This window comes from Harpia harpyja, chromosome 10, assembly GCF_026419915.1.
Source record: "Harpia harpyja isolate bHarHar1 chromosome 10, bHarHar1 primary haplotype, whole genome shotgun sequence".
Taxonomy (NCBI): Eukaryota; Metazoa; Chordata; class Aves; order Accipitriformes; family Accipitridae; genus Harpia; species Harpia harpyja.
In genome coordinates this window covers 15,664,415-15,689,393 of record NC_068949.1, presented here as the reverse complement: position 1 = coordinate 15,689,393, position 24,979 = coordinate 15,664,415, and the positions used below count along the sequence as shown (strand labels likewise).

At 38.5% G+C, this 24,979-nt stretch overlaps 1 protein-coding gene across 4 annotated transcripts in view; it reads right to left on the bottom strand.

Moving 5' to 3' along the window:
* The window catches only part of PARG (poly(ADP-ribose) glycohydrolase), a 74,613-nt gene that overhangs the window by 49,495 nt on the left and 139 nt on the right, over window positions 1–24,979 (bottom strand). The window contains exons 1-7 of one of the 4 annotated variants that reach the window (XM_052799166.1): window positions 24,510–24,975; window positions 21,166–21,232; window positions 17,654–18,631; window positions 14,364–14,550; window positions 13,066–13,188; window positions 11,706–11,789; window positions 10,576–10,650 (exon numbers count right to left, since the gene is read on the bottom strand). In XM_052799166.1, the coding sequence (XP_052655126.1) occupies window positions 10,576–10,650; window positions 11,706–11,789; window positions 13,066–13,188; window positions 14,364–14,550; window positions 17,654–18,631; window positions 21,166–21,232; window positions 24,510–24,687 (1,692 nt within the window). In that variant the 5' untranslated portion in view covers window positions 24,688–24,975. Of the gene's footprint in view, window positions 1–10,575; window positions 10,651–11,705; window positions 11,790–13,065; window positions 13,189–14,363; window positions 14,551–17,653; window positions 18,632–21,165; window positions 21,233–24,509; window positions 24,976–24,979 lie in introns of those variants that run through there. The other 3 variants (XM_052799167.1, XM_052799168.1, XM_052799170.1) reach the window with 3 other exon arrangements.

Below are 24,979 nucleotides of genomic sequence, written 5' to 3'. Positions count from 1 at the left end.
AAAGTAAACCAACCTCAGACTGCCAACCTGTACTTGCTTTCTTCCCCTAGTCCTTGTCATAAATGCTTTTAAATATTATAGAATCATAAAAGCAGACTCTCTTGATCTGTTATTTGGGACAGCTGGGGAAAAAAACCAAACCAAAACAAACAAAAAATCCTAAACAAGTTCTTATCAGGTAACTTTGAAAACTAATGTACTAACTTAATACACCCCCAAAAAAACAGAACAAGCTTCACTAAGTCATACTCTCTACAAAGCCTTTTCTTCTGGACAGGGAGTAGATGAATTCTACTTAAACATACTGCGCCAAACTACCAGCGTATCTGACACCTAGACAGAGACACTATGCTGCAGACTGCTGACTTTGTCATAATGTAAAATATTATAAACAAGATTGAAACCAAGCAGCAAAGTGGGGGTCGGGGTGTGGGTGGATTTTAGTTCCCATTTTACTGAGTCAATGAACTTCCAAAAGAGGAAGGAAACAATAAACTGTCATCTGCCTCCTTTTGTTCCCTTACAAAACTAATTCAGTAAGAAACACACTTAGCTGTCAAATCCATCCCATTTCTTGAGCACTTGTCTGATTAGAAACCAGAGGAAGGACAAAGTAATCTTTGGAGGGAAGAGGGAAAAAACCCCATAATGCTGGATTATGCAGAGAAGAATCTTATTTGAGAAGAATGCTTCTGACATTTATCAAAACCACAAACTGACACTTCAAAAGGAAAAAGGAAGACAGCTTACAAGGCAGAGGTTAATTCATTTTTGTTTAATTTCACCCCCCCCCCCGAAGGCTTATTCACTTCTTCTGCCAATCCAACCCTGGGATGATCTCTCAGGTGTATCATCCCTAACAATGGCAGCTTTGTTCTCAAAGCTTTTCACCATTCTAAATAAAATCTGAGAGAAAAATGTATATTCATATTTCCATCTCCTCTTAATGGTTTCAGAAGCCCAGTTTATACTTCTAAGGTACTGGAAATCTAACCTCAAACATTTTCATTACCAACAAGTGAAACCTCAGTCCTGATTCTCTACAGCCCACCAATAGATTCCACCTGCACATTTTTGCAGAACAATTTTATCATGAGTAGAAGCATCACAAACATTTCCAAAGCAGTGGCAGAGTCCTGGGAAGAAAAGTCATACTGCTTTCTAAACGCTTTTGAGTTACTCTTCAGAAGTACAAAGTAGTGGAAAGGACAATGACCTTGTTTCTACAGCAGTGCTGTAACATGAATTTAAAAAAAAAAAAGTATCTTTCATCTGACTGACATAAGCTAACGTGAGAACAATCCATTTCCAGGTTCATTCAAAACTTTCACCTCTCTAAACACAGTACTTGGGGGAAAAAATGTTTAATACTGCTATGATTTTAAAAACATCTGCTACAAACCATAGTGTGGAAGCATTCAAAAGCCATCAGATATTTAACTACAACTTTTTTCAACCACTTTTGTAACTGATAACCTTGGCACTAAAAGCTTCATGAGACAACATAGCTATTGCCCTTATGAAAGCTGTATTTTCTTTAACATTACCAAAAAAAGGTCAAGCACAGACAGAAGGGGAAAAAGAAGGATCAACTAAAGATAAAACAATAGCATTGTAGACTTCAACAAATCTATAGACTGGGGTTTTTTTGGTTGTCAGAATTATAGACTCTTGAAAAAAATATCCAGTAATTAAGATTATATTGGCCAAATAAGACCCTCAGACCATCTCCAGGGTACACACTCTGTCACCTTTGCAAACCTGCTCTTTAAAGAATGCATGGCAACTAATAACAAACTCTGCAAGGAAGCAATATAAACAAATTCAGTTTTTCAGATGAAAAAGCATGGGAAGAATTGGGAATATAATTACAATACACTTCATTTATGCCTTCATAGTCATTCTAACAATGGCAATGCTTCCTTATCGCTTCCCTACTTCCATCTACACTTTTTCAGAGAGTGTTTCTCTTGAAAGCTTTGACCATCATCAGGTTTTTTTATTCTTACTGCTCTGGACATTAAATAAAAAAAAACCCAAAACCAAACACCAAAACAAACCCTAAACAGACAAATAAATCTAAAGGCACAAAGCAGCTAAGGAAAGCCACCACAACCAAGAGGGGCTTCTCTTAGTCATTTGGGATAGATAAGTGAGCACAGGTAAATGACAATTTACACATAATCCAATGGAAGCAAAGAAATATATTCATCAGACCCCTGCTCCCGAAACACAACAAAAAAAGCAACTATCAGAGGATAGCTTTTAAAACCAAAACATTTATATTTACTAGATTTTTTTCTTTTCTTTTTTTAAACAGGAATGCTCTCAATACAGAGAAAAACTATGGAAGAAATCCTCAGGATGTACCTCTACATTGTCTCAAAGCATTAAGTATCCACAAACACTTAAGACACATTATAATTAAAACTCTACACCTGGTATGTGTAGATATCCCTTCCCTGGTAATTCTGAGTCAATAGTCTGATGCAACAGTCATTGCGATGGTGCTTACAAAACACCACTTAAAAGATACTCAACTGTTTTCCTGAGAAAGTACAGACAACTAAGAATAAGCCTGTAATTCAGTACTCAATGCTATTTCTCCTCTACAATGCTTAGCTTCTAATGTTTTGAATGTGTACAAGATGCATATTCCCTCCACACCAGAAAAGTGTTTTGTTCAATATGGGGACAAATTCCTTTCTGCTACTGTAAAAAGAAAACCCTTCATGGCACACTCAAAAGACCTTTCAGTTTAGATTTTAAAAAGGTAATCTGATGTAATGAAAATTGTTTGAAAACATCTGGACTAAAGTGAAATCCAGCAAGGAGCAATGGATAGGCTATTTTCAGCCTTGGGACATTTTATTTCTTGTTTAAAAGCCTACATTTGTAGTGCTGACATCTCTAAAATGCTCACTTCTGTTAGTACTGTCCAGACAATTATAAAAATGATTTATCAAAAACCCAGTCACCAGAACAATTTGGTACTTTAAAATTCGTTCTATTCCAGTATCACTGATTACAGCAATCATTTTTTCAAGCAGGTCATTCAAACAACAAAACATACAGGAAAGACTGACATGATTCATAAGGTCTGCTAGGAAACGAGAGTGGGGTAAAGCCCTATCCCCCAAGATATGCACTTACTTAACAGTAGCAGGTGTTCTTAAACAGTTTGGTCTTTTTCAAATGAGTGAAAATCCAGAGCTCAACCATAATCCAACCAGACTATACTACAATCGCATCATCTTCAGATGTTGCATTCATATTCTTTTTTTAGATGAAAAATAGAAATAATGGTAAAAAAATGAAAGTATTATTTCCAAAATTGTCCAGGTAATTTCCAAAATTTCTTAAGGTTACTAAGTTTAAGGTTATTAAATTCAGGTTATTAAGGTTAAGAGCACACACGCTTAAAGGCTGTGTGGTTCTGTGGCTGTTTGAAATTTTGCATTTGGAGTATTTCATTGACAAGACAGTTCTTAATTTCATTCAAATCAGCTCAGTGATCTCAAAAAGCAAGCAATTCTTCTTAGAGAGTAAGCAGACATACTGCCAATATTTGCGCATCTGATTTTTCTGCTCAGTTCTCAAACATTTAATATGCTCCATCTTAATTCAATTACTGGCATCTGACATTTTCTGAAAGTACCAAGTTCAGACCAAACGTGCCAGTATACTACATAGCAGCACACATTCAAATGAGAAACTATAGTGTGGCAAAAAAATCACACTAAGCACATTCTGCAGATATTATCCCAGGTTTTACTAGGTTTATGCCATAATTCAGCAATTCAATAACACACATTTGTTAGCTTTTTTTCACTGAAATATAAGAGTTTTCTTCCATTTAATTATTCCTAAGTGCAAAGCATTGACTAACAGAAACAAGACTCAATGCAATATGCTCCCCCACTCCTCACTTTAAGAATATTCTCCTATATCCTGGAATCTGCACAGAACACCTGCAGTAGAAAAAAAGTGGTATCTTAGAAAGTGTGTGCACATATCTATATGAATATTGCTAGGCCAAAATTTAAATAGTAAGGATTTGTGCAAATGAAAAATAATTTCTAGTACAATAACGTAACTACCGATTTTTCAAGAAAAGGAAACCACACTTTTGGAAGAGCAAAACACCTGTAATAGGGATGTGTGATATTTATGGAAAATAGAAAAAATTGTATTTATAAAGTGATTTATTTACATATTTATCTTGCATATTATCTATTAATAAGTTTACGTATTTGTAAATTACATTTATAGAAAGCTTGAAAAAGGTGTTAAGCGAGGTTCTACAAATTTACAGGTAGACACTTGCATGCAAAAGCAGACAGTAACGAAGCCTCGTATCCTGACTGCTCTGGACTTCTAAAACGATCTAGCATCCAGAATTATGATTGTCATGCAAGCTTTAATGGAAAAAAGCAGGGAGAAATGGGACTCCTTTTCTAATCCTGTTTCAAAACTAATTACAGCTGTAATTGTAAGACAAACATTTTTAATAGCGCATATTCTATACCATGTAAAAGCATAACTAAAAGGTGAAGAAAAATAGCAATATATTCCTTCAGCTTGACAACTGACCTTGTTTTCTTGGTATATAGCTTTTTATCAGATTTTAGGATAAGCTGAGATTTGTGCCATAAAAAACTGCTAACAGCCAGTTTTGAGGCTAAAACCAGTGAATTCATGCTTGACTGGAAAAGGACAAAAAGAGCACAAAGTCGTCTGGTACGTTATTCCTTTTCCTTCATGCTGAAGGTTCTTCTCTGCAATTAAGTATAGACAGGAGAAGAGATTGGTCTTTTTAAAGAGCATTATCATGTTTCTTTCAACCTCACAGAAAAATCCAGATGTAAAAGTTAGTTATACAGCTTCTTCCATAATAGAAAAGGATTTCCTGAATGCTGAATTTATATGGGAATCAACAGCAAATATGCAGATCCTGGTCATTAAATTGATTGATTGGCTTCAAACAGCTTTCCCAAACGACAAGACGACCACAAGACATCCATAAACAGGCATTGCAGACACACACATGCTTTTTCCTACACTAAAAGCCGGAAACTGAGTATTATACACTGGAGAATGACAGAGTGTCTTTGTAAAGATACCTCTAGCATATCCCCTTTAAGTCTTCCTACTTGCATCAAGTAGGCATCAAGGGTTTAAAGTTCTGCAGAGAGCCTGGAAAAACAAATTTTAAAAGGCAAGTGCCTTCGAGTGAGATTCATTTAAGATGTCAGTTACATTTACTACTTTGTCCTCCTAAAAGAGGCTAGTGTATAGATCCCCATGCCTTTCTGTCAGCAACGTCTCATATTGGTACTATGCCACAATGGGGCCCACATGACAAGGCCACTGCTGCCTCTCAACTTCAACCCAGCAAAGTCATAAGAATGTAAAAATGGACAAAAGTTCATGAAAGTCCATCAATAAAAAATGTCTAGAAAAGTCTAACAGCAAGAAAAGCAAGTAATCAGCAGCACTTCCTCACAACGCTCTTTACTTGCAGTAATCAGTTTCAGAAATTTCCAGAGTCCATCACAGTATCTGTGTAGATGGTCAATGGCATCTTTCCACCAGCAATTTCTCCAAATCCCTTCAAAACCTGATGTAAAGCCATAGCATATTCCACGTGCCCTGGACAAGGAGTTCCACAGCCTTTTATTCAGTATCTAAATAAGTAACTACTTTTGTCTGGTTTTGAAACCCTTACCTGCAAGGAACACTTATCTGGTGTCCCTTAACTGTTGCACTAGAAGAACAAACAGTCATTTCCTCTTCAACCTCTTTTACATTAATTTTGGACACCACTGTTATAGCCATTCCGCACTTCTCTCAACTAAGATGAAAAGATGGAACAGTCCTAGCTTATTCAGACGTTCCTCATATGGAAACTATTACATACATTTACACCGTTCCTGACTCCTCTCGTCATTTCTTCTCCATTTCACAGACACAAATTTTCCACCAAGCTGATCAAGCTCAAAGAGGCCAGACAAACACAAAAATATTTACGGATACAATGTGAACATCTGCAAGATGTATTGTGATCCATTTTTCAGATGACTCGCAGAAGCTCAGAGACAATCACTGTCTATGCCACACAAATTTACCTAAACTCCAATCTTCGGTCTATGCTTCTTAAGAGATCAAACTTATGTCTAAACTATTTGCAATTTCCAATACATGAGTAATCACCAGAGATTACAGTTTTGACATGCTTAAATACTGGATTAATTGTTTTCAGCACTGAATAGCATACAGACATTATTTCACAAAGTAACTCTTTAAACACAAATATTTTGGGAATCCTAAATGCTAACAGTCCTGCATACATGAGTCCCTCTCTTTCTGCTTTGTATATACAAAAAAGCAGCAAGAGTAGCTAAAAATCAAATTACTAGATCTGACTCCTTCCTTTTACTGAAGCATATCAGGAAAACCTGTAACTTGGATAACTTGCAAGTAAGAATCAAAAAGCATATGAGCATTATTCTTTTGTTTTCTGACACTAAAATGATGAAAATGCTCCAGTTCTCCAAGTTTCAAAGGAGTTTAGAAGACGACTGAAATTTAAACCATGTGAGCAATAAAAGTGCCCATTGTTGTTTCATTGCCTGCAGAGTTCCTTTTTGTCACTTTAAGTGTCTGTCACATTTTTTCAGTAGATTTGTTATTAACTTAAGTACTGCTGCTAAAACTCACAAGTTTTAGATGGGACCAAACAACTCAGTTTGATACAGCTCTACTGTAAAGGACAAAAACAAGTTGTGAGGCTGCTCACTGACTGGTTCACCTCAAAAGAGCTCAGATTTTAATGACAGAGGTTCTATATCATGAAGGTTCCTGAAGCTTCACAACATAAATCCTGCTGACTTAAGTTCTTATATACTATGCAACTAAAACTGAATTTAAAAGAAGTATCACCTTTAGAGAAAGTTATGCACTGCTCATACAATCTCATGTCATTTTCAGATTTAAACACTCCTCTGTTCCTGAAAGAGCAGGAGAGATGCAAGCAGTAAGCGGAAGAGTTCATGAAACAACATTAACAAGAATTATGTTTAAGCTCTACGAGACTTTAAAGCAATAAAAACAAAGCATGTCCAGAACAAGCAGGCCCAATCTAAAGCAGCAGACAAATGTGACTATCTTAAATTATAAAGCCCTACTTTTCTCTTTAAATAAAGTTGCTGTTGTTGGAGATTAGTCTAAGAGATAAGCCTTGAATGACCTCACTAGGCTTTTTGTTTCATGCACTTGGGAAAAAGCAAAATAATTTGGTCTTGCCTGGAAGTGGAAGGGCAAGTCTACAAGAAAGAAAAATAAAAACTTCTACAGTATGTAGCACTGTTGACCAAAAGCATGTAATAAAACCCCAACCTATCATCATTCACGTAAATAAAGCTCATCTACAACACATTGTGGGTCCTGAGACAGCTCCATCCACAGCAGTTTCCTCACATTTCTTTTTCTGCTTGTTGTTTACTCTTCACTGTCTGGCTTCTATGTAAATTCTGGGAAAACTGATGCAAGGATGACTTCCAAGTGACAAGAATTTTGCAAGTAAGAAGAAAAATGTTAGCACTAATAATTTTCATCCACTAAGTAATAACTTGAATAAATCCTAAGCCTGTTTGCCAATATTAACAAACAGATGGCAAAACAAATCAATACAACAGTGTGGAAATTCCATAGAGGACAACAAAACTGTCATATGTCTGAAGCAAATAAGCTACTGAGAGCTTTATGTACATTACTGATGGGCACTATGAACTTTTAAAAAGAAACAAAAAAACCCCAAGCTCCCAAATTTACTTCAATGTACAAATAGGAATTTTACTTCCAAACATTAACTGGCATCCAAAAGAATTTTTTGAAAATAGTGTGAGGGCTCCCTCTTCTGACAACACTTTGGACAAACGGTAAAACTGGTCAGCCTTTACATGTCAGGGTATGTTGTTCTGGAAAAAAAATCCTGCATCACATACATGATATTTATTTCCCATTAGTTAAGAAAGCTGAAAGAGTTTTACTCTTAAAGGAAAATAAACTTAAACCCAAGAAACTGGTAAGTATTGTTATTACAAAGGACATTGATTTGAATCTTACAAGTAGGATTTAAAAATAATGCATATTTTGACCGTGTAACTTGGAAAGAAACTACCTAAAATAGGAAACACAATGTAAGACTGATATGAAAGCATTCAACAGATTAATAGATAAGGTGAGCTGTGTCCAGAATCAGAAGATAAAATAACAAATGGTACTTTATAATTCACCAAGCACAGACTTATTGAAGTAATATCTGAATACAGTGGCCTTAAATGAATCACTAAAATAGACACTATTATATTTGTGGACCCAGCTGCCTTCTAAATCAGACCACAGAATTCTTGGTTAAGAATGCATTGGAAGCCAATAGTACCCAAGAATATAAATAGATATTTGAGGATCAGAGACTCTGTTTTAATCTTTTTCTTTTAATACATATTTGTGACTATTTCTCCCTTTGTTGAGCTGCTGCCCCTCCCTTTGGGCTGATTACTCAAGCCAGCTTTCCTTTCAACCAAACCTCTCAACTTCTGCTGAGCAAACGTCACTTGACACAGTTCCCCTGTTCCCTCAAAACAGTAAGATAAACAAGAAAATACACAAGCCAATGGTAAGCCCTTAATCATTAACTCCCAAATACAGTAACTTCAAAAGCTACATTTCACTACAGGCTAGTATATTTAGGCATTTCCACAGAGGATCTCAACTTTTCACTCAATAGCTACTGACTTAAGCAGACTGCAGTCTTTGAAAGCAGATGCCTTGTTAATTTACAGAACTTGAAGAGTTCATACATCCCTTAATAACAGAAAAGATTTAAACATCTCTCTGCAAGATGTATTCCCCCCACGTTCTGTTCACTAAATTCAATATATTCAATAAACAAAGCCAGGGTAAGATTTTGCTCCTGTGGTCTACAAGGAGCCACTGTCTTATAGTGCTTCACTGCTCCTTATTTAATACACTGCTGCACACTCTTCACCTTGGTCAAAAATCCATGTTTTGAAACAGCTCTCCTCCCTTCATCTGGGAACATCACAAATAAATCATCATTTCCAGGTGACAGAAATTGCCTTTTCACCCTCAGTGAAAGATTGATGCCCAATACATAGTTTATTTCCCTACTGTTCCTCTCTTCTCTGGAGACAGCTGATATTACTTATTCTCCCTGGCTGATGATCTCTGAATCTAATCATGCATAGTTTCTGAACTCCCAGACGCACGATATGAACACATCAGGACAAGCCCAGTTGTGTTTGTAGCAATACGATGCAAATCTGGTACATTCCCGAGTCAGATTTTAAATAAATAGTTTGCTTGTACTTTAAAACATTCTAATAATTTAAATATGTATTCTTCAATAACACAAGATTGAACAGTTGAACAGCCCAAGTTAATTTCAGTTATTACAAGAGTCAACAGGAGCAAAGAGGCCAAATATCCACAGCCTCTACCAGCCAGCCTGAAAAACAGAGACATCCCACAGATGAGAGGAGGGAGCACTAAATTGGCAAGATGAGCGAACGCAGTAGCTCTCATGGCTAGCAAATACGATACCACCGGTAGTTTTATAGGTACCTTCTGCGAGTAATAAAAATACTGTGTTGCATGCAAAACAAAACTCATTCTGTAAAATAGTAGTCCCTATACGCCATGGAAACAGGCAATAGAAAGAGCAGTTCCTCTGATCACATGAATTAAGTAGACATCTATTTTAAACATACAGAACTGACAAAATTGACTTCAAATCAAATTTAGTTTCCAGTGAACCTTAATACAGCTTAGCAAGCCCCTCCCAAGAAAACAGGCACACGTGTTTTAAAAGCACTTCTGAGTTGGTGGAAGAAAAATACAATTTCTACTGCATCTCATTTAACCTCCCATACTGCTTTAATTAGCATAGTTTCTGAACATCAGTCAGGGTGTACATTAATAATAGTCCAACTTGCATTTGCCACCTACTATTAATTTTTATTTTCCATCCTCTTCCAGAAAAGTAATGTGAAGTTATAAAAACCATCCCAATCTTCCAAAGGCTCTGCAGTTTAAATTCATCATCTCAGCATATAGCAAAATTTTACTGCTAGACCAGCAAAGCACAGTCTATACAAACACCACTGTATTATAACACTAAAGTTGTTTAAAAAAGGAAAAAAAGAGCAATACTTTTTAAAACAAGAACCATTACAGTGGAAATACTAATACAATTTATTAATAATTCTGGTTATCATAAAACAGAGAAAAGGCATTTCTCACCTTACCTTCAGTAACCTTAGTTCTTACTGAAGTACCCAAATTACCTGCGTAAGATTTAAAACTAATCCAGCTTATAAAGTATATTTATCATTTCAACTGAAGTTACCAGCCAAATAACTGTCCACATAGATCATGATTGCAAAACCTTTACTCTTGAAAAGGGAAATAAAGCCAAAAGCATTGAGACATATAGACAGTCACTTATATTTTTTATTTTTCACTTTTCTTCCTATTTTAGACTTGGTTTACCTTCTCACAGAACTCAGTAAGAGCAGTGAAGTCCCATTTCTTGGAATAAGCAATGTTGTATCTCAGTATAGCCTCCTAGGGAAAGAGCACAACAAAATAAAGCCTAGAGATACTTAAGAGAAGAAAAATGATTTTATGAAATTCCCTTTTTGAAGGAACAGTACCATCTAGTGGCTAAAACCTGTCACAGAGCCTATCAAAATCCATAATACAGTGTGACTCCATGGTACTGAATCCTGTATTTTAGGTTTAGCATTGAATAAGCTTTAGTCTACAGGGTTTTCCTCCTAGCACAAAACAAGATAAGGCATGCTTGGATCTGCCTAAACCACACAACATAAACATTCCCCACCCCATGCTTCCTCTCTTTAAAAATACCAACCTCAGCAATATACCAGAAGTTTTACCAGTTTATGAACTTAAAGAATCAGAACCGCAACGAATTAAATAGGCCCTTACAACAACCACCTTTAAAAAATTCTCCAGAAAAAACAGGAAATAAAATAGTATTATCAAGGGAAGTTTCATTAGATGCCAGGGGAGCACTATTTATTTGTTTAAAGTTTATCTGTAGCTTTTGCATCCTCCTCCTTCCCTGCCTTTCAGGTATAATCTAAATTACATTATTCTTCACAAAAAACATAATAGCAATTCTAAGCTGCTCCAAATCACAATTCATTAAAGCCAATGAGAACTATAAGAGTTATCAACAGGGCATTAGTCTCCAAAATTTACAGATTTTTGTTAGCAGCTTGAATCATTGCAATTTTAGTGAAGTATATTGGTATGAACAGTTACTGTTTCAAACCCTCTAACCTGTGCATCTCCCTACCATCTGGTTACAGAAAAAGCCTACATGCTTCATTTACCACAAACTAGTAAATACCACTGGACAAACACAGTTTTGTGTAGACTTATAAAGACAATTCATTTTAATAATACCCAATAAATTCAGTGGTAACACTTAAGACTCATTAAGACCCTTAATTCATTAGGGAATCCCTTGAACAGCATAACTTATTTTTATAAGTGATTAAACAAATAGGACCGAGTCAGAATCACTAACAGTACATGGAGAGCCTGAACATACATACATGTACATAGATTTGATTTCAAATTGACAAGCTTACCTTCAAATCATGCGAGCAAGTAAATTTGTTAAGTAAGGCAGTTTGGATTAGTTCCCATCGACTTCCAGCAGTTCTATCTCCGTTCTTTAAAACAAAAGCCCAAAACAAAGTCAGATGAAGTTACTCAAAACAGAAAGACATATTTACTAATAATTGTCTTCCTTGCCACATTTTTTTAAAATAAAGTTTGTTCTATTTGTGAAGTTCTTAAAAAATAAACCACATATTTTGAGTAACTGTAAAGTACTTCTGCAACTTCTAGTCCACTGCCTTTTACTTCCTTAAGAGTTCCTTTTTAATTGAAGCATTCACAAAATTCATAAAAAGATCTCTTTTTCATATATGCGGCACTCTCTCTAATGCCATCTCATGAAGGACAAATAATGCCCTTCTTTGTGAAGAAAGGAGATTTACATGACCACAGTTTATAAGATCTGCAACTCAAAAATATAAAATGAATCAAGTTTATAAAAATGTAATATTAAGAACAATAAGAGCACAGATTCTAAAAGCATATTGCTGTGGCTGACTCTTGCACCAACCCAAATTTAAGACATCCTGTGATATTTTTCCTCAACAGAAAGTATTATTGCCCATTGCAAGCAATAATATTTCTTACAAGACTACCACAAGGACAGAGACAACTCATCTTGCTCAACTGGCAAAGATCTTATGAATGGTTTCTCTCTGAAACATCAATTAAATATATTTTATACTGTATCTGTAATATTGATAAATGAAAAAACCAAGAGTACTTCCTAGAGGCTATAAAAGTTCTTTGTTCCAGATTCAAGTATCAATAATCGTCTTCACTACAGGACACACTTGCTCATTTTATTCACCACAGTCTTAAGTATTTCAGCAGCTACGTTTAAGTAATCCTTGAGCAGTGACAAGAAATATCAGATCAACAAACCATGCAGGGCTAACCATAATCTCTCTGTCATGGTTTTAGCAGAACAGCAGACATATACCTCAACCTACCAGCAATACCTGACAGAATGTTATAATCAGAATGTGGTTACAAATTCATTCACATCTGTTGGCATCCCAAATTGCTTCACAAAAAGACCCGCAAAACACATAAATATATAACTTACATGGAGTATAAGCTTATACTTATCAAAATCATCCATCAAATCAATAGCTAGGTAAAATAATTACTAGGAAAAAAAAAATCTTCTGCTCTGCCTGAAGCATCACGACCCAGAATCCAGCTTTTCAGACCAGGTATGTTCATCTATTTGATTTTCCAATTCCATACATACAATTTGCTAACTGAGCAAATGCAGTAAACTGAAAACTCATTTATACATAAACAAACTTATTTGATTACACAACTGTAAATATTTTATCTTACCTCATCTTCTACAGGGTATAAATTTTGTTCTGAACAAGGCATTTTAACATGTTTGTTGTCCCACAAATCTTTGTAGTGAGTTGGAAAAGGTTTAGGCACCTCTCCTTCCCTCAGAAGATCTACCTGCAACACAGAAAAGGGCGGGGGGGGGGGGGGGCGGGGAAGCTCAGACTCTCTATGCAAGTTTTTAAATGGAAGAAATAAATAGTAAGCAAAAACATAGTTAAAAAAGCTCTCATCTATGGCCATCCTTTTTGGAGAGAGGAAAGCTACAACTTGATCACATGATGGATATTCAGTTAGAAAAAAATCCATCTGTTACTCTTATGTTTGGTGAAAAGAACACCACCTTAACATTTGACCTCTTGAAACATACTGAAATAAATGAAATACATGCAATTATTTTGTGTCCATTTATCAGCTAAATACTTCCTCATTTATGAATTTAACTATCTACATAGTTTCATGCAAATATTTTCAAAATGTAGTTTTAAATCTAACCATAGTTGTGTGCAGAAATAACATTTTTTAACCTAACACTGAAGAGGATGGAAAATCATTATAGATATAGCAGTATTTCAAGTTTACTCCACAGAATATCAGAAATATAAAAATAAATAATGCAATGTTCTTAAAGACTTAATCTGCTATATGGCCTTCTGGCAGCACTGATTCTCTCAGAACTTGCATTTAAACTTAATGTGCTTCTCTTTTGTTTGTGATTTATCCATGACCCTACAGATTTCTGGTCACATGTTTTATTTCAACAATAACTTGACCGCATAGTACTCCAAAGGATTAAAGGCAAATGTATCTGATTTGATCTAAAATGCAGTGGTAAAATTGCTCCAATCTCCTCTTCATTCTTTGTCTTTATCATATCTTGAATATCTTGAGCGTTTTGTATATCTTGAACCCAAAATAGAATCATATTAAAATGAAAATATAACATGAAAACACTGAAGTAAAGATTTTACTTGCAGACGTATTTAAATTGCCACAGTTTACAACTCAGCCAAGGAAGTACACACACACCCCTATGCAAAAGAAAAATATTCATCCCTAAAAGCCAGAGGCATTAAAACCATAATTACATTGCTTCTGGATCTTAATATCCTAATTCTGTGCATCAGAAAGGTCAATTTTCAGGAATATCAGTTGCCCTAGTCTGCTCGCAAGGAACGGCAAAGACAGACTTCCACAACCCGCTAATACTACAAGACTAATATTTGGCATTTCATGTTCTTGAACAATTCAGTAAGAAATTTGATTTCAGGTAATACACTCAATTATCGTACTCTGACGGTTACTGTATGATTGGCTGAGGGTCGCAGATGAGGAAGACGGGCCCCACACATAGGCATTCTTCTCATTTCTTCAATCGGTGTCCCAAACCATTTCTTATTAGTTGGAAGAGGAGGCGGCATATATTTAGGAATCTTCCTTCCTGGCCTCTGGGGTTTGAATTCACACTTTTCTTTTCTGCTGTTAAAATAAAATACATTGAAACATTTTATTTCCACTGAAAAACCTGGTAAGCAAATACATGAACTTCCACCCCAGGGTTATGTTTATAACTGAATCAGTTTATTTGCTAGACTTTGCTGTGGCCCCAGGCCAAAGCTTTATCTGGGGAAAACCCCTGCCACCACCAACCTCTTCCTCCCCAACACAGACATGTACACAATGTCTACCGAAACACTCTTCTCTACAGGCTTACAAACACCTTCACAGAACTGCAATATGTTAGCAAGGCAGGGTTCTCCTCTGCAGAGTCATGCTCTTTCCCAACAGGATCTGTTTATGCAGGGACAGGAGACAGACTCATTGGTCCGTATTTGTCAGGATACCCTCTACAGACCCTTCTCAACTGTTAGAAAACAAACACATGTACATGCACAGATGCACATATTCCTTCTTCAAACTACAAAAAAAACCAACCAACCAAACAAACAACCCACCCCAAAAAACAACTTCTTCACCACCTTTTCTCACTAGGGTTCCATTTTTCATGCCATGCATACAATACTTGCAATGGAAGTAGAAATTTAAAAATAATCCAAAAAACACTTGCAAAAATCAAATATATGCAAGAGCTGATGAACTCATCCTCTTTAATGATCAAAGGTATTTGAATGGATCTGAGATTTTGGGGAAGAAAAATCTGAACCTGCTGTATGTTTGATGTAACATACCAGATGCTTCTCATGCAAGAGAAGTTCTCAGAGCAAAATGCAAAACAAGTTAAAAGCCTACACTTTGAGGTACCGTTTAGACCTCTAAATTCCCATTGGCGAACTCACTCCACCCTTGGATAAAGATGTTGTCCAACCTGTTTGCTGCCTTTATGCATGTGCCAGTATCTTCAGGTGCAGACAATGCCTCCAACCTGGCCGATCACATGCAAATAGTGTAGCCACATCAGCATGACACTGGGTACAGACCCACTGTGCTCATCTGACAGCCAAAGAGTAATTCTGGCATAGCATTACTGATGACCGAAACCTGTTTGATACGTTACTGCTGCCTTCTCCCTGAGTTCAGATTTGAGCCACTCTATTATCTTATTAGACTTGGTCTAATGAAAACCAGGAGGAAAGCTTTAAGATTTTCTAATTGCCCTCTTAAGCACTTGTCCTGGTTTCAGCTGGGATGGAGTTAATTTTCTGCCTGGTAGCTGGTACAGTGCTGTGTTTTGGATTTAGTGTGTGAATAAAGTTGATAACACACTGATGTTTTAGTTGTTGCTAAGTAGCACTTATCCTAAGTCAAGGATTGTTCAGTTTCCCATGCTCTGCCAGCGAGGAGGTGTACAAAAAGCTGGGAGGGAGTGTGGCCAGGACAGCTGACCCGAAGGAGCCAAAGGGATATTCTGTACCATAGAACGTCATGCTCAGTATATAAACTCGGGGGAGTTGGCCAGGAGGGGCAGATCACTGCTTGGGCATCAGTCAGTGGGTAGTGGGCAATTGCATTGTGTATCATTGTCTTTTTTTTTTTTCCCCTTTTCATTATTATTATTATATTTTATTATTGTTGTTGTTCATATTACATTTTATTTTACTTTACATATTAAATTGTTCTTATTTCAATCCATGAGTTTTACTTTATTCCCGAATTCTCCTCCTCATCCCTCAGGGCGGGGGAGGGCGGAAAGTGAGCAAGCAGCTGTGTGGTGCCTAGTTGCTGGCTGGGCTTAAACCACAACAGCACTATAGGCAATACCACTATTTTGCCTGGCACTGAGGTTTATAACATTCACATCATCTTGTTTAGGCCCCGAAAAGAAAAGGAAAAATAGTCTCTCTACAGCCTCATACTCTACCTTACTAATTATTCTGTAAAGCATTGCTAGGATTCGCATCTATCCCCACAGCAAAACTTTTGCATGAGTTTCCCTTCTCAAACATGGATTTGTTGTAACACACGATGCTCTAGCACTGACAAACACAACCCACAACCTCTGCTGCTTTGCTACAACAGCAATTCATATAAATTAGTAAAAAGAGTACTCCCTAAGCCCGTCTTTTTAAACTTTGACCCCCTTTTCCATGCTTTTTTTAGCAAATTCTTCATCCATCCATTTTTCCTAAAACTACCTTTTTTTGTTTTCCAAATCCACTCTCAGCCTACTCATCTCTTAAGATTTCTCAAATGCAAGCTCCCAATGCTAGTTAGCCACCCTCCATCACCTCTTCTTCATTTCCTTGAAAAGTATGATTTGTGCTGCTCTTCACATCCAGAAGGGACCACCCAGTAAAGATGTACAAAACTACTTTCTTGCCCTGCTTTAAGGACTTCAGTCTATGGAGATAATCACTTATCACACCAACACACACAGTCCTCTTCTTTCTGCTTACTCCTTTGCTGTTTATTCACTTTCTCAGTTCCCACTGAAATCTAAACTCTTCAGAGCAGAGATTATCCTTTTGTCCTTACACAACACCTAGCATGTGGAGTCCTGGGTCATACTCAGCACTTCTATTTCCATTGCTGTAGCATATCATCACCAGTCATTCTCTCCCCCAAATTATGAAAAGCCAAAAAAACCCCGAAAAACACTCACACACATCTCTACAACTGCTTTCAAAAGTGAATTTTTTCATGTCTATTTCAATCAAAGCACCAGTAGCACTGATGCTTCAATAAAATAGATTCAGTATTTTTTGACAGATGGAACTAAAAAAACCAAGAAAACATCAGTTTCCTCAAGTATTCTGAATTAAATAATGAATGCTAGAGCAATACTCCATAAAGCACTCCTGTACCACCATTCATTTTCAAGCATTAGAAATCCCATCATCTTAAATCACTTCTTTGATAAAGAAAATCAACTTCCTACAGTGTCCTTAATTCTGAATTTTAACAGATCTCCAATGATTTAAAAAATTGTACTGGACAAACGTATCCTTTAAAAAACCCACAAGTAGTCCCATTAAAAATAAGTTATTTCAAGCTTACATCAGTTGTCTTTGTGTCTTAACATACATTTTGCAAAACTCTTTATACAATCCAGCCTCCAGTGCTATTACCAAAGTGGAAATTTTTAAGTGTGAAAAAACAGATGAAGAGGCAGACAGAACGCTACCTTTTCTCCTCTACTTTAGGTATCCTCATGAAGTGAGAGGTGATTTTGGAGTCTCTCTTCACACTCTGTTTTGCACCTTTGCATTCTGACAATAGAGTAGGAGAGATCCCAGGTGACTTTGTATGCAGACTATCCTCTTTAACAGAATTATCTATTTCCTCAAAGCTTTCACAGCCCTTGGCAGAAAACCATGACTTTCTTGACTCCAATTCAGCATCCCCATATTGAATTCTAAAAGATTTGTTTATGGATTTTGACATATTGATGTCCTCTCGCTCATCAAGAAACTGACTTGTTTCTTCATCAGCCTCTGACCCATGACAGCTATTTTTAGAATTATCTACATCCATCGGTGACTCCGGTTCACTTTCTTTCTCAAAAGCAGGTGAATCCCCTGAACTGCTCTGACATTTGCTCAGTTTCCCAGGACCTCCAAGATCAGATATACAAGCATCACAACCAGCATCTGAAAGTGGACTTTCTGGAACTACATCCCCTTCTTCTTGTTCCCCCATTAAAGAGACAGAATTGCAACTCTTCAGCTTCTGTGAATTGCATGAAGCCACTTGTCCATCTGTCTCAGTGTCTTTTGAAGAAAGTTTTGTATTTCCCATTTTCAAAGACCGGCCTGATGATAATTTCCTCTGAGTCCAATTGTCACTGCTTTCTTCACAGCCTCTCTGAGCCTGCTTGCCAGTTTTGTGCATCTGATCGATGTTGGCATTTTTAAAGATGTCTCCAGACTGCATCCCCTTTATAGGCTCTGTGTCTAAGACTGGATCTTTGTCCTCAGCCTCCCAGTTATACATGCTGCCTGTCTGAGGTAAATGTACATGCTTTGCACCAACTTCCACAGATATTTTTGAATAATTTTGCTGACAAATATTCTCTAGTTTTTTCACATCATGCTCACAAAAGTTCTCTTTTTTAATGGAAGTCATCTTCGGATTTGCGTCAGTATTAACTTTGCTGTGTAAGCTGTGGAAGAGAAGTAAAGGAATTTAATGTCTTATCTCCAAATAAAATTTCTGTGTGTGTATATATATATTTAAAGCAATGATTATAAACATACAACAGAAACTACAGAATTTTACCCATTATACTCTCTAACTGAGCACTACCAGGATCAACAAGTTTTACTGCACTGGGGAATGTAGCTTACTAACAACCTATTTCCATTTAAAGGCTCCAAAGGATGATGAATCAGTTGCTTACCTCAGAAATCTACTCCAGTGATTCATTACCCTTATTTTCAAATCTAAACAGTATTAAGCTATTATTTAGTTATTTTCACCAGATGAAAAATGTTAAAGTCATGATAAAGTCCTCCTTAACTTTCATTTTAATCAGTTAAATACAGTGAGCAAGGAAATCAATGGTTTTGTAGCCATTGCCTCAGAGCTACAAATTCATCTTTCAGAAGAGCAGGGCACAGTAGTCCATAGTCTCAAAAACATCCTTATTACCTCCTTACTTTTGCAAGCAGCCCATGACTCTTCAAAAAAAAAAAAATCACAAAACAAAAACATAAGAGTAAGATCTATTTAGGACTGATAATAAAAAGACACATTAAATCAATTATTATTTTTAAAGAGAAAAATAACCTAATTTGTCCTGCGCTGTCTTACACAAAGAATGGAAAGAAATGTGTCCTGCTGGTTACACAGGGAAATGAAGCAAGTTTTGTATGAGCAGATGAAACTTTTCAAGACGACATTGGAAAGTCATTTCACACGTATGTATTAATTTTTGTGTAAGTACATACTTAGATGTCATATGAATATTAAAAAAAACCTGACTAGTCTTGGTGAATATATCACTCTGAACAATACCCTCTCCTGAGTGTATTGTTACGGCATTGTATATAACCAATGCAAACTAAGCACGCTAAACTCTGTATCACAGTCTGGTCATTGCCCAGTTTCCCATCTACACTAAAAATATGCAATTATCACATAATCCTAAATTCAGCAACTGAACATCTTAATAGACTCCTGAAGGCATTAATTGTCTCCATGAATAATAACAGATTGTCTTCAAAGAGCACTCTGGATAAAGAGATAGCATTCACACCTTTACCGCTACAGACCAAAAAGGAAAAAAAAAAAAAAAAAAAGGGGGCTTGGAGCAATAGATGATAGCTTGGAACTTCACCCATATGAAGATTATTTGAAAACAAAAGGATTTTAGAGGGTTTTATGTTATGATAATTTAACTCCCCATAGATGCATTTGTTCTTGCACTGAAAATTTTGATGAAGAAAAATGAAAGTTATCTTACTGCTGCCATCTCAATAAATGACTGTTCAAAGGTATTGACAATATCTGTTGTCAGCTTAAGATGAGAAATCAAATCTCACACAGTGTTCAAATTCAAATAAATTAAAATTGTGATGTTAACTGCAACAGAAAGGCACACAAAGTGTTTACACAACAAACCTGCTGCTTAAAACTGACTAGGCTGTAATCTGTCAGCAAGGCTGGAGGAGAACATATAAAAGCAATACTCTAAAGGGAATCTTAAAACAAAAACAAAAAACCACATTCCCTCCTTAAGCAACCTCTTAACATCCTTGCTTTACTGCAACCTGTGAGCCTGTAATTGAGCCCTGTGTACTTCTGTACTAATCATTATCACAAGTTTCCCCAGCTATTTTAGCATTGCTATGGATTTCAATTTCTATTTATTAGCAAACATCAATGAAAAACAAACCAGCACATTTACAACTGCAATTATAGAAAAACAATATCTGATACTCCTCTGCATCAGATAGTTAAACTCTGAGGAGTTTAATTTTAACGCTGCCTTGCAAACATTCCTCCTGACAGACTACACTAGCAGAAAATACCAAACTTTACCTGGTGCCATTCAGCAGCAAAGCGTTCATAACAACTTTTACAAAATACCCTGAATGCACGTTTGAGCATCTGTAAATTCTGGCCCAAACTAAATCAAGTTGTACACGCTTATACTACAATCACAGTCCAATGAGACAAACCAGAACAGACTTTTGTCTGTAAATTAACAACAGAACTCTGAGTTGAATGCAGGGCCACCAGCCAAAATCCACAACTCTTATTGCCCTATGTTAAACAAAAATAAAATCAGAGCTGTTGACTAAGACCATAGTCTGATACTACAGCTAACTAGATCTAGTGGTTGGCTGCCACTGGAAGCAGCAGTCCCACTTTGCCTTCCCTTGCTGCAGGTTCCCATCTTTTTCTTTGCCCGAGCAGCAGTATTTATTCACCTAAACACTGAGGTGCTTCAGGAAGCTAAGCCAGCAAAAGAGTTTGGTTTTGGGGGGTTAGAGGGGAGGGGGACTAGTTAGATTTTTGTAGTGAAATTCTGTCAGTTGGTTGTACTCAAGAGGATGCGCCAAGGTAAGGAAAGCAGCAGAAAGAGGGTTGCCTTTTTTTCAGTAGCTAGCTGTACTGGCAACCTGCACTTTGAGCTCCCCACAGGCCCACTCAAAGAACACAACTTTTGAATACGTATGCTGTGTATTTTACCTTTTGGACTCAGTTGTCTTGGGTCCTTTATTCTCCAACCAAGTGGTAATTGTCCGTTGTTTACAAACTGAAAAACCACAGTTCACTACATTATTACATGAAACATGATAAAACTGCAACAAGATTGCATACGAATAAGATCACTCGTACCGGATGAAGATAAAAACACCTCAATTAAGTCCTGATTATCATCTCTACTATAGGGAGTATCCAGACACTAACAGTATTAAAACTACATGTGATGCAATATTTAATTTGTATCAGTCAGCAGCTGTAGCTTCTGTAATAATCTTTATAAATGCCAGGCTTGGTGTGTGGTGGGGTTTTTTTTAACCCAGCTTCTTTTTTTTTTTTTTAATATGGTTAAAACATACAGTGAATCTCTAGATTAAGAAAAAAACAAAAAAACAAAAAAAAAACCCAGTAACTTGAACTTTCCAGCTCTCATTATTACCTTTAATTACCACCACCACCACAATGAGCCCTGAAAGACTTCTGCTGAATTTTGGAATGAAGAGGCAACATGACATAGCTTAAAACAAACAAAAAAATAACAACTAGGCATCTTAGAAGACCCAGCTAAGAACCTTATTTGTATGTAGCATACTGTGAAACATGAGGTTTAATATAAAGATTGTATATAGCAGAAGTGACAAGTGCTGAGAAAAGGACTTTTGCTTTTCCCTTCCATGCATAAACAATTTCTGAAGCCTATCAATGCTTATTCCCCTAAACAGCAACAAAATGTGAAGGACACAATTTTTTCAGATTTACTACCAACGACCCAGCTCCAGTGAATGTGATCAGTCTTATCTCTGTGATGTTGCAGTTCAGACAAGCTTTTAATAGAACAGCCGCACATGAACTAATTATGGGGAAATGGGGAGGAAGAACTCAAAGCAGTTATTTCACAACTGGAAAGTAATCTTCATTAGTATAAGAAGGGTTTTTTAGTTTTGTTTTCTTGTTATTATTTAAAGGTAACTCTGAAAATTTGGCAACTAGCTTCAGTTCCCTTTCTTTCCATTTGCCAAGAGAAATTATCTACCTGTCACTGCTGAATGCGCAAGGTGTTAACTCACAGCTTTCAACTGGGTAAGTAAAATCTGTAGTTCACCTATTGCAACAGTAGTTTTGCAGAACTTAAAAACCAGTACAGCAGATCTGGCTATTCTGAGTAATAGTCACTACAGACAGACTCTGCATTTTACTGCAAATGGAGGTTGTGTAATTTGTAGCATAGGTAACTTAGGCCACAGGTAACTTAAGAGACATTGTTTCATAAATGCTTTCCCTAACATTTGAGGCCTTGAACACTTTTCCACAGCTGGTTATCAAGTATCCTCATCAAAAGTACAGAATTTCTAGAATGAAAAAGTAATCTCCAGGATACGTTTAAATCATTTTAAGTTCTTCTGAAACAGCACAAACAGTAGTGCAAAGTTGCTATCACTTGACTAGGCCACCAGGGAGTAATGCCAAGCCTTATGTAGATTACAAGCACAAGAATACCTGTGCCACCCTCAGCCATACAATTCTTCAACAAACACTCAGCTTCACCCCACTGAGACAAAAATAACAGCTTGATAGATTTTATGAGCTAAAAAATTTTTATTTCTAATAATTCACTAAAACCAAAGTCTATTAGTCATTCTGTTTACCAAAATTCACCTTCTTGTATTTGAAGTGTTAACCCAAATTGCCTACAGGAAAGGAGAAAAGAAGCAGCCAGAAAAAAAACCTGAAGAGACATGTTAAAACATGGGACGAATAAACCTCTCCAAAGGCAGCTGACTACCTCTTGAGGTATAAACTTGCACTGAGGAAGGAATACTTATTCATTGGCGCAATAAATAGAAACGATAGCAGCAGCATCAGAACAGAACAAAATGGCTTTGGTCTGAACTTTCACATCTGACTAGCCATTTAATCCCTATAACCAATGTAACACACATCATTTTCCTTAATACTACTAACATCTCTTTTTGCTACAGATAAGGTGGTATAAACATAAGAGGCAACAAAAAGACAACACATGCTGACATTCAGTATAAACAAAACCAGACTTCAGTGTAATTTTTTTTAAAGTGGTCTCTAAATTTCTATTCAAGATTCCCCAAACCATTCCCATAAAACAAACCATTCCTCAGAATCTGCCACTCACTGAGGAAAACAACTGAAGTTTTAGAAGATTCTTATTTACCACTCTGTAGGAATGCGTACATATAACTTTAAACTATTACCTACTCAAAGTTGCCTCTTAGTTACTGGTGGGAGGTTTAACTCATCAACCAAAGACCACAGAAAATCTGTTTGGGTTTTTGTTGGGTTTTTTTTTTCCCTTCCCTGCATTCCTTTCTATTCCTGAAATAGGTGCTTTATTGTGCATTAAAATTTTATTTTGACAGCGTTAGCTCCAAATAAAAATAACCCAAGGAAGCCATGCGGGAACTTTTTCCTACGCAGCTCTGTTACACAGCAGGAGGAGCACCCCACACGACCAGCAGCACTCCAGGCCTGCAGCCACATGCCCATGTGGGTTCCTGTCATCACCCTTAGCTCTCCCTGCCGTGATAGCCGGGCACAATACCCCGCTGAACGTCATTTCTCTTGCAGCAAGTACTTCTCCTCTCACACGCGAGACACGCTACCTTTAGCGGCTCACAGCTCACTTGGATGGTTGCACCGTTACCCAAAGTTTGTAAAGGATCAGGCACAAAGTCGGGATAACGGTCCTGTACCCAAAGCCGTCTCCAAAGGAAAGCAACACGCACTGCCCTACGCCACCGGGCTCCGGTACACGGGACACGCTGGCTCCGGGAAGCCAAGTTAGGGACGATTCAAGCCCGACATTGAAAGCCAGCTCCGGGGAGGCTACGTGCACCGGCACAACCAGCCTCTCGCCATTTAACGCTGCCCTCCCTCCGGCGTATCACGCGAAGAGAAACACAGCAGAGACGCAGTAAGGGGCAGAGAAGGACACCGCAACTCGGCGGAGCCCCTGGCCCGGCCCGGCCGCCTCCTCCCGCCAAGCCCCAGGCGCGGCCGCGGCTCCCGCGGCGCCTGCGGGGGCGGGACGGGGCGGCGGGGGCCGCCGAGCAGTGCTCCGGCCCGGCTTGGGCAAGTTCAGCACTGCGCAGGCTTTGCGGGCAGAGCCGGCCCGTCCCCCGGCACCTCGAAACCGTCGAAGGCGCGGGGGGGGGGGGGGGGGGGGGGGGGGGGGCGCGGACGGACGGACGCCGCCGCGACGCGGACCCCGGCGAACCCCCTTCCGCGCCCGGCCCCGGCGCTCGCCTGGCCGCTCCCCCTGCCCCGGGGAGAGCGCAGCCCCGGCCGGTACAAACCTTTGTTCCCCACGGCGATGGCGGGGCTGCCGCCGCCGGAGCTGCTGCCCCCGGGCCCCTCCTGGCGGGGACCGAGCGGCGGCGGCGGCGACCGCTCTCCCTGGGAGCCGCCGCTGGGGCTGGCGGTGCTCGGCCGGGCTCTCTTCCGAGGGGGGTCCCGCCCGCAGCCCGCACTCATCCTCGGCGGGCCCGCCTCCGCCCGCCCAGCCCGCCTCAGCCGCGCGGGCCCGCCAGCGGCCGCGGGGGCCAGGCGGCAGCCGCCCCCCGGGGACGGCGCGACGATGCGGCGGCGGCGACGGCTCTGCCCCTCCGCATCCTCCGGCCCCGCGGCGCCGGGCTCGTCCCGCCGGCCGCGCCCTCGGCGGGAGGGCGCGGAAGGAGCGGTGGGGCCGGGGCCGAGCCGCGTCCAGCGAGGGGGGCCGGGGGCCGCCGCCGCCGCTCGCAGCAAAATGGCTCCCCGCCCGCCTCAC